This window comes from Schistocerca cancellata, chromosome 2 (genome assembly GCF_023864275.1).
Source record: "Schistocerca cancellata isolate TAMUIC-IGC-003103 chromosome 2, iqSchCanc2.1, whole genome shotgun sequence".
Classification (NCBI taxonomy): domain Eukaryota; kingdom Metazoa; phylum Arthropoda; class Insecta; order Orthoptera; family Acrididae; genus Schistocerca; species Schistocerca cancellata.
The window spans coordinates 433,924,956-433,937,887 of record NC_064627.1 but is presented as its reverse complement, the minus strand read 5'-3'; the positions used below and the strand labels follow the sequence as shown (position 1 = coordinate 433,937,887).

Here is a 12,932-nt window from a genome sequence, read left to right as displayed (position 1 = left end):
CTCCTGGAGGTAACAGAGAAGAGGGACGTGCCCCACACTGGCGATCAAAGGAGTCATCGAAGGAGGCATAAAATGAGTGGCCACGCATGGCAGACAAACAGCATATATATCTGCAGAGGAGAAAGTCACGGTGGTAGGACAGCGGTAGTTCTGCATACAGACTCTCAACTAGGCTAGTGCACAAGGCATCAGTGGCCAAATGGATGCTACGATGGTGAATAGTATTGAGGCAGTGTAAGAGAACAGACTGCTCGAGATGATAGGCACACTGGGCAGCACAGAAGGATAGGTCCCAAATGGGAATAGGTGTACGTGGAGTCTGAAAGGAACGTGGGTGCTCCTGTGTTAAGGCAGAGGAGGTTAAGTTGATTGAGAAGGGCAACCAAGAGGACACCTCTCGGACAGGTTCTGGGAGAACCCCAAAGGGGATGGTGTGCATTAGTCACGGAGCAGCAGGAAGAAGTGAGGTATCTGCCCAATAAGCTGGAGGAAGTCTGTCCTGGTGATATTGAACAACAGAGGGATGTAAATGGTACAGAAGGGAAAAGATCAAGTGAGGAAGAAAAGGGTGGAATGTAACAACTTGAAACAGGTAGTCAGGGAGGTGGGTTGACTACGAATGCCGTCCCATGTGAGCAGCACGACTCCCCCACGAGATGGAATGCTGTTCACAGGGAGAAGTTCAAAATGGACCGGGAAGAAATGCAAGAGCTCAAAGCGGTCATTAGGATGCAATTTTGTATTCTGGAGACAAAGAACAGGCAGACGCTGCTATTCTAAGAGCAGCCATAAGTCCTCTTTGTTTGATCGATGGCCACGAATGTTCCATTGAAGGAGAGTCATAACGAGGAAAGGGAAGGAGGGAAAAACGATGAAGGGACGTCACCTCGATGGTTGCCTAGTGCCAGCCTTCAAAGACTCATGGCTACAGGGCACAGAGGCTGGAGGACCCTGCTCCATGATATCTAGAGAGATATTGACATTCTCCTTCTGCTGATTTGCAGAGTCCAGGGCAAAAAAATGGCTGACTGTGCACACCGGTGACACGGACATCAGACACGTGAGGGTATCACGTGGTGACACTGTCAAAGAGGATCTCTGGGTCAGCGAAGAAGAAAACTGTTTTCCATTATTTGACTTCTTGGAGCCTTTCCAGTTGGCTGAGGAAGGCTCAGATGCTTGTTGGCTGGAGGGGATAGGAAATCTTTGCAGAAGTATTCCTTCTGCCCTCTCCGGCCTATCGGTTGTGCAGCAGGTGACTTCACCCCAGGAGGTGAATGTTTGGTGGCCTGTTGCACAGCTGGACGAGGAGATGGCGATTCTACCATGACAATGAGCGATTTCACAGCCTCAGAGCCGAATTTGAGATTGCATGCCTGTGTGGCCATGTCATTTATGTAGCGAGATATAGCAAGAACATTACAGTACGTGCCAGATGGTACAATGCAGGATTCACAAATAACCAATAACTTGCAAGCGACCAGGTAAGGCACTTTTTCCTTCAACTGTATTTCCTGGACAGCCCGCTCATGGGGTGATAGATGGGACAATCTGGAGAGGCGGCGGCATGGTCGCCACTGCAGTTGATAGAACGGGGAGAAGGAGGCAGACAGTCACCATCATGCACATTCCTACCACAGGTTACACATCTGACTGGGTGTGAGAAGATGTTTTGAGTGTGGTTGAAATGATGACACTGGTAGCAGAACATAGGGTTCGGATTGTACAGCCAGACTGTGATAACTTCATAGCCTGTTATGATTTTGGACAGAAGCACCACTCTATCAAAGGTGAGAAAAAGAGTGCTTGTGGCCACCAAGACTGCATCTACCTTTTTCATCACTGGATGGACACAATGGCACCCTGATCAGAGAGGTACGTTTGGATTTCTGCCTTGGTCAGACCATCAAGTAGCTTAGTGTAAATAACACCATGGGAAGAATTCAAAGTTCTGTGGGCCTCAACATGAACAGGATGGCCATGGTGAAGCGAAGTGGCACACAGTTGTTGTGCTTGAATATCAGAAGTAGCCTCCAAGAGCAAAGAGCCACTGTGTAAATGAGAGCAGGATTTCACAGGGCCGGCAACTGCATAAACACCTTTCTGAATAAGAAACGGATTTACAGTCGCAAATGACTGATCATCTTTAGTACGCGAAACCAAGAGGAACCACGGTGCAGCTGTGAGGGACTTTGAATCGTAAGCATTATTCCATTTATGTTTGATAGACAGCAAAGCTAATGATTGGCTCACTGCGAGAAAATCCCTCACTATTGCCAGCATGTCCAATGGCGCACTCCTTCTGACTGATACCCCCTCCCCCACCCTGAGGGGGCTCACCTGACTTAGGTGATTGTTCACACCTCCCAAACACCTGACAGAGGGACCAATTGGCAATTGGGGAAGACAGCAGCTTAGGCAACCACCCCTCCCTTGGCCTGGCCTGCACCACGGGTTAGGTGTGAATCCCACATGTCAACCAGGGCTGGGAATTATGCGTTACCCGGTCACCAGTTACTTGTCAAGATGCATGGGCCAGCAAAGGAGTGCACAGAGAGGAAGAAGAAAATGATATGCCTCAAACCTCGAAGCAGAGAAAGGCTAGGAAAAGGTGAACGAAGAAAGGAAAAAGAGAAATGAAAAACAGTGGTGAGACTGCTCTTATGTGAGCTACTGAAAATGCAGAACACGTTCCCTAAAACACCCCAGACATGTTCCCCAAGGGAAGGAAAAGAGTAGCAGGAAGATAGACATGCAGCACTGAAAAGGTGCTTCAAAGGCTAGGGGCCCTGTGGTAGTCAAGCATGAACTCACCAAAAAAAAAGGTTGGGGGAGGGGGGAGATTGGTTTCGATCTGTCTGAACTGAGAATGATGTATGAGTCTTTTGAGTACAGAATAATGAAATGATGGAGGCAGCTTTTATTTTATCGTTTCCTTATATACCTAAAGAATGGACTCATTCTCCATAATAAAATAATAATAATAATAATAAAGAATAGAGGATTATAAAGGAATTGTGTGTAGAATTGCAAATGTGCAAAGATGTTCTCAGACCAAATTCTCCTGGGAGGCAAGTGAAGAGACTACTGACAAAAAAAGCATCTCCTGGAAAAAATTCTACCTCCACCAGGTGAAACAAAAATATAGTTGATGTGTAAAGCAAGCTCGTTCATAGGAAAAAAGCAAGTATGAAAGGTTGCAAGAAAAGACACCAAATAACAGTGCAATGAGGACAAAATTGCCATGTGCAAACAGGTGTGTTCTGAGATGTCATTTTTCAATTATAGAAAGTGGAATAGTGATTATTAAGACTAGAACACCGTATTTACTCGAATCTAAGCTGCACTTTTTTTCCAGTTTTTGTAATCCAAAAAAACGCCTGTGGCTTAGAATCGAGTGCAAAGCAAGCGGAAGTTCTGAAAAATGTTGGTAGGTGCCGCCACAACTAACTTCTGCCGTCGAATATATGTAGCGCTACACAGGCATGCTCTTTAGGCACAAAGATAAATACTGGCATCAAAACCTCTGTGTCAGTAAATAAATTTAAAAAAAAGGTGGAAGACGAGCTTTTTTTTCTCTGCCCCGAGTTTCGACCACTGCATTTTCATACATTATCCTACAAAGTAAACACAAATTCCGTATTGTTCATCTTCGAATGTAGCAGAATTTCCATGTACTATGAAAATCCGACTGGCAAGACTGTTTGGGATGTTTGTCAATATGGCCAACTCTAGGTTCTGAATTTTTTCCTACCTGTGAGAAGAGATGGTTGCTAATAGGAACCTGATGAAATGTGAATCACATGCAGTATTCTCTTCGCCATAAGAATAATACGAATATAAACATTTTGCCATGTATTCTTTCGTGTGTGCTTCTATCTCATTTAAATCCTGTCTGCCTAATAAACTACGAAACTAGAGTGAGACAACAGCAAACGCGGAAGAATATGCGTATCGTGTCATGTTTATATTCGTATTACTCTTATGCCTAATAGTGATACAGTCAGAAATGAAGCACGGCAACTGACTAGATTTTTAAATCTAAGATGACTAATTTCTGTGCAGAATTTGATGTACTAAAGAAGCGGCCGCAAAGAGTTTCAAACGGAGAAAAATTTTCGCCAAACTCTCGTTCAGAACATGTTCTATCATATGCAGTCTATTATTTGGTTCTTGTTGATCATTATCAAAGAAAGCAGCAGTGTAAGTAACAACAAATAGCAGTCTCTTGCCATTGTTTCGCTAATGAGACGATTCCTCTCTTTTTTTAATTGTAGGCGGCGGTAGTGCGCACAAAAGCGAGCCATGCCGGGAGCAGCGACAGGCCGTAAACACGCACTATCAGAAAGCGACAAACAATGCACGACACTGTACAGTAATGCATTTTCAGCTTAGACACCTATAATAAAGAGCACGGCACTTATCAGATCAAAGCAAAATAAGCAAACAATTCAAACCAGATGAAGCACGTGAAAAAGGAAGCGTACCCATATAAATACGGACGGAGTGCCTGACGCATAGCAATGGCTACCTGGTAAAGCTTAACTGCTAAGCTTACGACTCGAACCAAACTACTGTAGCTGTATCGTCATTCATTCGACCTAAATTGTGTCTCATATTACAATGGACCAACTTTGTTTCGATTTGGAGGTGCGGCCTAAAACTTTTCGAAATTAGTTTGACTTTGGTTAGGGAAAAACTATACATTCAAAGAAGCTGGAAATATGTAATTCAGGAGAAGTTTCTGGCTTCTGTAAATGGTTAGTACTGCAGTTAAATGTTTGTTACTTTTCTTAATAGAAAAAATATTGAAAAATCCATCAAAATGGGTGGCATTCCAAGAAATGGCAAGGATTACATGGCCAGAAATCAAAATGAAAACTATAAGTTGGGTAATTAACTTTGTAATCCTGAAACGGTAGAAGTCAGAAGGCTGGTAATCTTTTTGCAGTTGCAGGCAATGTAACCTAGCTAACAATAGTATGCGAGGTAGCCACTGTTGTCTACTGTGCCACTGTTAATTCTTTTTTGTGCTTGTGATAAGTGTGTGCTGTTGTTACAGTTACCATCTTTATTAAATATGTCAATACTATCAAACAATGGAAAATCCAAAATGAAATGTAACAATATTATGAAAAGGAAAGTTGCCACTCACCATACAGTAGAGATGCTGAGTTGCGGATAGGCACAACAGACTGTCACAAATAAAGCTTTCGTCCTGTGAGGCCTTAGTCAAAAATTGATCTCACTCACTCACACACACACACACACACACACACACACACACACACACACACACAAAAACTGCTGTCTCAGGCACCTGCAGCCACACTCACAGTTGCCCGAGACTGCAGTCGTGTGTGTGTGTGTGTGTGTGTGTGTGTGTGTGTGTGTGTGTGTGCGCGCGCGCGCGCGAGGCCGAAAGCTTTACTTATGGCAGTCCTTTTGTTGTGATTATCTGCAACTCGGCAGCTCTGCTACATGGTGAGTGGCAACTTTCCTTTTCATAAATATGTCAATACAAAAGACAATTTCAGTTTCGATTATGAACTGCAAGTATGTGATTTTTACATCGTGTGTGACTTCTACTTTTGTGGAAGTATGAAGCACGGGTTAATATGCATGCATTGTAGGAGGTAGGTGTGGCTTCCTAGCTCCCCACTCCTCCCACCTAGACAGCTCCGTGTGGGGACTGGGCTGGCTTCCTCCACTACTTGCAACTGCCTATGGCATTCAGCCATCTTACATTTAACATACCATATGTTTATGCATACTGACTGACTAACCTGCCAAATATTAGGTGTGGTTTTCAGTGTCTGTATCTTCAGATAATTATTCTGTTAAATCATCATTAAATCTGAGAATCATTAGTTTGTGATCCATCTGAATGAAGAGTAAACATTTTAAGCTACCACTCCCTTTTAGTTCCCTCCCCCCCCCCTCCCCACACACACACACACATACACAGAAAACAGTTTTTTAAATTTTCTGGAGTCATATTGAATCTCCTGTCAGATAATAGATTTTCACCTGAGAAAATGGCCTCTCAATATCTACATAGGTAACTGGAGCAAATTTAAAATCTCCTATTATTGTAGGCTCCATTTCTACTGCAATAGAATTGTCACCTTGTAGAATCTTTTGAAACATTTCCAAGTTTGCAGGATTTTTCAAAAACACCACCTGGCACATAATCCAATTCTGCAATGCATCATTCAAAGTTTTCACTGACTTTTTCTGAGGCAGTCCTGTTTCCTGAAAGTGGCTGATCACTTTTGGCAGGCAAACAAACTTGGCCACAACGAAAATGAAGTCCTTTCTCATTTTCAAAGATTCAGGAAGTTTCTTTGGTGCTGTAATTGAAGATGTTGCAGCCACCAGAGGAATGACCATCTTTTACTCAGGAAATCTGAAGCATAGTGAACTGCTGCTGAAGTCCATGTCGCCCCCCCCTAAATATTGTTACGATAAGCTGAGAAGGCAGAGGAATATTTGGTGCGGTTCTTTAAATGTCTCACTCCTTGACAGAGCTTTCACACATATCTTCTTAATACTGGAAATCAATTTGTCGACATCTAAAACAAACTTTGTATCTCTTCCGATACCCTGTAAAAACCACGCACAATGATGGTCACATGAAGCTTGCTTGGGAACAGCACTTTAAAAGCTATCCCAGTCTTTTTCATGTATGGTGCAGCATCTGAGACGGAAAGTAATACATTATCACAAATTTCTTTACACCAAAGTAATTGGAATGAATTAGTAAAAGAAAACTGTCTGCTAATTCAATTTTAACTTTTTCCAGACACACTGTTGTAAGCAGGAATGCTTTTACTGATTCTCTTTCTGAAGGACAATGACACTGGCAATAAAAAGGTCTATAGCATCTATTGACTTGTCAACTGAAATACAAAATCACAGCTTCACATTCAAATTGAAGATAGAGTCAACACATTTAAAAATGAATTCTGCCATTATTCTGGTCTCTGCTCATTACAAAGGCATTCTGCCAATGTTCCGGTCTCTGCTTGTTACTGTTTCTCAATTTGCTTGTAATTATCTTTTACAATAATGCAAACTAGTTACAGCTTAGTGCATACTAACTTTGCTAGTGTTACCATAGTTACAGATACAACATTTGTACAGCTGACATTGAAATATTAATATGGTGAGAGGGGTGGGGGAGGGGGAGACAACCTGAGTATGAACGAAGGTTTGATGATATGAGCTATGCTGATCTGCCAGTAAACAAAGGAACAGGAAGTGTTACAGACAAAACAAAACATTTACTTTTCAAAGTGTGATCCTGAATGTGTCTGTGTTCATAGGCCTACACAAAAAGATTCTCTTAAGAAGATTGCTATAAATTATGACAACAGATAATTTAACCAACAACTACGCTACTTCATAGTACGAGGTTTGCTGCCTTATGATGCACACCATCTAATTTTTAATGTGTTTCAATATAATAAAAGTGTTCAGTATGAAAAGAGATAATTTTTTCATTGCTGATATTAGTCAATATTTTAGTCTTCTTCAATGCCTCGCCCCTTGTTTCTCTATTCTAATATGCAATGTTCATTATTAAAATACAATGTCATATAGTCACCCCACAAACAATTTAAAATTAATCATCATACTGATCCAACAATCCATTCTATCTCTAATGATAGTATATAGGAGTTGCAATAAATGGGAAGAATTCATGAATCTAGTATAATCTTCACCTTTACTCAAATACTGTTATCTTTTAGTAATAACTGTTTTTATACACTTAATATTTAATTTACAAAGATGGAAATTATGGAACAACTAACAAAAAACTGCAATTCTTTTCACTGGTAGCTACTGCCAATTCAAAGGCAGTGCACAATACTTACCAAATAACAGCACCCGTATGTCGACATAATATACATCTCTGGAAAATCCAGGATGGAATGTAACAATATTATGAGAAGGAAAGTTTCTACTCACCATATAGCAGAGATGCTGAGTCTCAGATAAGCACAAGAAAAAGATTCTCACAATTACAGCTTTCGGCCGTTAAGGCCTTCGTCGACAATGCAAGAAAGCATCTCTGATATATGGTGAGTAGCAACTTTCCTTCTCATATATTATAATATACATCTTTAAACTCTCTTTAAAATCCCCCTGCAACTGGCCCCTAAATTTGAGATACTGTCTCTGTTAGGCACAAACTTCATGGTTACTTGTATTTACAGCCCCCCACCCCACTACTACACTGCAATCATCCCAAAGGATTCCGGGTGGTTTCACTTCACTACAACTAAAACGTTAAATGAGACATATCAACAAAAACATTTAGAAAAGTTAACTGCTTCAGTACCCACTGTCACAAAGTATTTTTTCTTCAAATTTCTGACAGAAAAATCTGAGACAATAGTGGTTTCATTAAAGAAATTATAGAACTTACCCTGTTTGGCATCAGAAGTAATGATTGTCCTTTTTTTGCCTCTCCTGCTTCAACTTTTCCCATCACAACCATTCCCATGTCTTTATACTTATCAACTACAGGCATTACAAAAGGTCCACCCATCTTGCGATTGAGCGATGGTAACTTGTCAATGAATGGTATAAATGCATCACCTCTGGAAAACATAAATTTACATAAAACATTAATACTTTTTATGATGATTAAATTAAGAGATCATTGCAGATGAATGAAAGAGCACTGAAGAAGAAGAAGGTGGGGGAGTTGTACCAATACAATGAAAGCCAGCACAATTATTTTCAAAGTATTGACAGTTAACAAATTTTATAAACTACTGCAGTTCGGACGATGGCTACTCCAGGTTGGAATATCAACAATATTAGGAAAAGGATAGATTCTTATGCACCATAAAGATGACACACTGAGTTGCATACAGACATAATGAAAAGACTGTTACACATACACCCTTCAAATAAAGCCTTTTTCAGAACCCCCCCCCACACACACACACACTTATTGACACAAGCATGCACAAATGACTGCCATCACCAGCAGCTCGGACTGGAATGCAACTATCACGTTGAGCGGCACTCTGTGGAGTCGGGGGGGGGGGGGGGGGGGGGGGGGGGGGGGATAGTGGGGTATGGATGGGGTGGGAGACAAGTACCCTCTGTGCAGGGACTAGATGGAGGCATGACAAGACTGCCTGGTGCAGTTGGGAAGTTATGGGACAGGGAGGTGAAGAGGAACATGGAAGGGGAAACATGAGCACATGCAGTGGCAGAGGGCAACACACATGGAGGGTGAGGAAACAGTTGGGTGGAGGGTATGGGGCAGTAGGTTACTGTAGGTTGAGGCTGGGATGATTCTGGGAGCGGAAAATAACTCCCATATGTGCAATTCAGAAAAGCTGTTGGTGCAGGAAGGCTCCTGATGGCCCTGATTGTAAAGCAGCCACTGAAATCAAGCTCGTTATGTTCAGCTGCATGTTGTGCCACAGGGTGGTCTAGTATGCTCTTGGCAGTCACAGTTTAGTAGTGGCTGTTCAACCTAGTGGACAGCTGGTTGTTAGCCATACCAATACAAAAAGCTGTGCAATAATTGCAGCACAGCTGGTATATGACATGTTTGTTTTTGCATGTGCCCCAGCCTCTGATGGGGATAGGATAAACCTGTGACAGTACTGGGTGGATGGATTGGACAAATCTTGCACCTGGTCTTTCACAGGGTTATGATCCTTGTAGGATTGGCATAGGGATGGACTAGGTTGTTGTGGAGGTTGGTTAGGCAATGGAACACCACTTTATGAGGGATGGAAGGATTTGGGGTTCAAAGCACGAGGATAAGTAGTCAAAGTCCTGACAAAGGATGTGGTTCACCAGTTCCAGTCAGGGAGAGGCATTGGGTGCCAAAGGGCATTCCTTTGAAGCTAGTTCTTAGGGGTGGTGGGAGCACAGAGTGTGAGGGAAATGGCGTGAGAGATCTGTTTGCACACTAGGTCTTGGGGTAGTGCCTGCCAGTGAAGGTCTTTGCGAGACCTTCCAGCATACTGGACAAGGGAGTTCTTGTCACTGCAGATACAACAGCCTGGGTGGTATCCAGGAAGGTGATACACTGGGCTAAGGAGGACCAGGTGAAGCAGATGGGATAGAATGTGTTGAAGTTGTGAAGGAATGAGGATGTGGTGTCTTGGCACTGACTTCAGATCATGTAGATATCATGAATGAACCTGAACCAGACTGGGTGCTTGAGGTTTTAGAAGGCTCCGAAGGTTTCCTCTGGATGGTCAATAAACAGGTTGGCATAGAAGGCTGCCGTGCAGGTCCCAACGGCTGTGCCGTGGATTTGTTTCTATACTCTCTCTTCAAAGGTGAAGTAGTTGTGTGTTAGGATAAAGTTAGTAAGGTGCATGAAGAATGACACAGTGGGTTTGGAGTCTGAAGGATGTTAGGAAAGGTAGTGTTCAAGAGCAGCAAAATCATGGGCATGACAGATGTTGGTGTATAGGGAAGTGGTATTAACAGGGACAAATAGGGATCCAGAAGGTGAAGAGGTGAGGATGGTGGAGAGTCAGTGAAAGAAGTGGCTGGTATCTATGACATGGAGGCTAGTTTTCAGGTTATTGGTTGGTTGTGTTAGTAAATTTCTGCACCACTTCAGAGAAGTATTCCTTTCCCTGGCTAAAACCATGCCAGATATTCGATTCCTTAAATGTGACCAGAAAGGTGTAAAAGGAAGGCTATATTACAAAAATATCAAATTAAAACTCTTATAATACATTATTATTTTTTACAGGAATCTTTTATACACTGAAGACTATCTTACCTGTACCATGGACAAATTTTTTCATCTAATGGATCCTTCAGGCCTAGCCCCGTAAGGCCTGAACAAGGCATAAATGTGAGGTCTTTCTGAGGATTGAAACCGAGTTTTCTTAGATAAGGCAAAATTTTATCACGGCATTCGTTGTATCGTGCTTCAGACCATTCAACTGTTGGGTCATCCATTTTATTAACAAGCACTACCAAATGTTTAACACCAGCTGTTTTAGCCAACATTGCATGTTCTCTCGTCTGCCCCCCTCTGTCAAATCCCGTTTCAAATTCCCCTTTACGTGCTGATATAACCTGTTGAAGAAAAATTAAATTACAAGGTGCACAAAACATTTATGGAAATGAATTATTTTTGACACACACTTTTTCATTTTAGGTGTACTAGATGCACTATACTCACAAACAACAGTGCCATCCATTTGTGGCAAATACTAAGAGAACATGTGTTCTGTCTTTAAGGAGATGATGAAAGATCTTAGTTACAAATGTAACATATGCTTCACGTTTTCATGAAATGTAACTCAACATATGACACTTACCAGCACAGCCAAATCTGCTTGCGCTGCTCCACCAATCATGTTAGGAACAAAACTTTTGTGACCTGGTGCATCCAGTATTGTGAAGTGCTTTCTTTCAGTCTCAAAATATGCCCGGCCAACTTCAACAGTCTTGCCCTTTTCTCGTTCTGAAAAGTATTGTAGTTATTTTATATAAGCCAAAGTATTTTCAAATTGTGAACAACACAGTAACACATTTCAAAAAATGGTCATTTTCTGGTTAGTTACTAAAAACAACAAACAGCAATTAGTTTTTTGAGAAGTACCAAAAAATGTTCTGCCTGCAAACGACTACTGTCTACCACAGAACATAAAGTATTAACTAAATATACAATGCATCTGTCCACCTTTGCAGCTTCCACCGCACAGTGTACGATTGACGTCTGTCTACGTATCACTATTTACCCTGCAAAAAGAATTTTCATTATTCTATTTGTGTAGAGCCACTCCCAATTATCCGGGATAATGAGGGACCAAGACTGGACAGGTAACTGGAAAACGCAAATAATGCAAAAACATACTAGTTTTCATATCATCTGCTTTCGGTTCACCTTAGGGGAAATAATTATACAATTTCTTCAGTTTTTGTGTTTCATTCGCTTTTGCTTGGCGATGGTTCTCATTTTCCAAAGAGTATAGTCAAACATTTTTGCCCCACATATTCCAATAACAGATTAACATAGTTCAAGGCCTCACCATGCTCAATAAAAGATTCTTTGATTGCTTTGTCTTAGACAGGTAATTGGCAACAGACATTTTACAAAGGTAGTGTCACTGCATTTACCTGAACTTGAAATGAGAAACAAAGTTAAAATATTTCAGGGATGAGTGACAGAGAAACTGGTGCCTGCACTATCTATCAGCAGTGAAACGTAATTCACATGCATAATAGTGTGTTCTCAAGATTTATGCTCTTGTGTGCATGTCTGCGACTTCTAGTGATATTGGAAATAGTAACTCTACCTTTTGCTGCTGAATGTACTGGTACTCTTGATGATATTCAGAACTTATGGTTATTTCCTACAGTATACACAAAACCATCATTTTGTTCTCAACATGCAGATGGAAGTCTCTGGTTTGAATATCTCTGATGGCACTGTTAAGTGTAGAACTACTATGCATGACAAATTAATGATGTTCCATTAATTATTTCAATTATATTACATGTGTTTAGTGCAGTAACAGCAGAGAGTTTAATGAAGATTTGATTTGAAATGAAATATAAAAGAATAATAAAACTATAGCTCAAATAAAGTAACTGTGATTGACAGAGAGGAGAGATCTTTTTAAAATCAGAGTTGAATTTTTTATTACGAATCAAGAGTTTGTCCTGCTTTGAAAAGTAGGAGATGGTAGTGGCAGAACAAAAACTGGAGGGTGAGTCGTCTTGGACCATGCCTGGATTGTTCAGTTGGTAGGAGAATTGCAGAACTGCCCATTAAAGACAAGATTCTTGGTTTGAGTTATGGTCAGGCATACAGTTTTAATCTGGCAAAAATTTCAGACCCTGTAATGTTTTATTTAGTGGAAATTGATTATTCTGATGCCTTGTTATGCAAAGTGGCCCTCACATGCACAATATTTATTGTG

General features: G+C 41.3%; 1 protein-coding gene across 1 annotated transcript in view; it reads right to left on the bottom strand.

Annotated features, from left to right (window-relative positions):
* Positions 1-12,932, bottom strand: part of LOC126161912 (eukaryotic peptide chain release factor GTP-binding subunit ERF3A) — a 72,897-nt gene that overhangs the window by 52,869 nt on the left and 7,096 nt on the right. The window contains exons 4-6 of the mRNA XM_049918073.1: positions 11,325-11,470; positions 10,778-11,079; positions 8,435-8,609 (exon numbers count right to left, since the gene is read on the bottom strand). Coding sequence (XP_049774030.1) covers positions 8,435-8,609; positions 10,778-11,079; positions 11,325-11,470 — 623 coding nt within the window. The remainder of the gene's footprint in view (positions 1-8,434; positions 8,610-10,777; positions 11,080-11,324; positions 11,471-12,932) is intronic.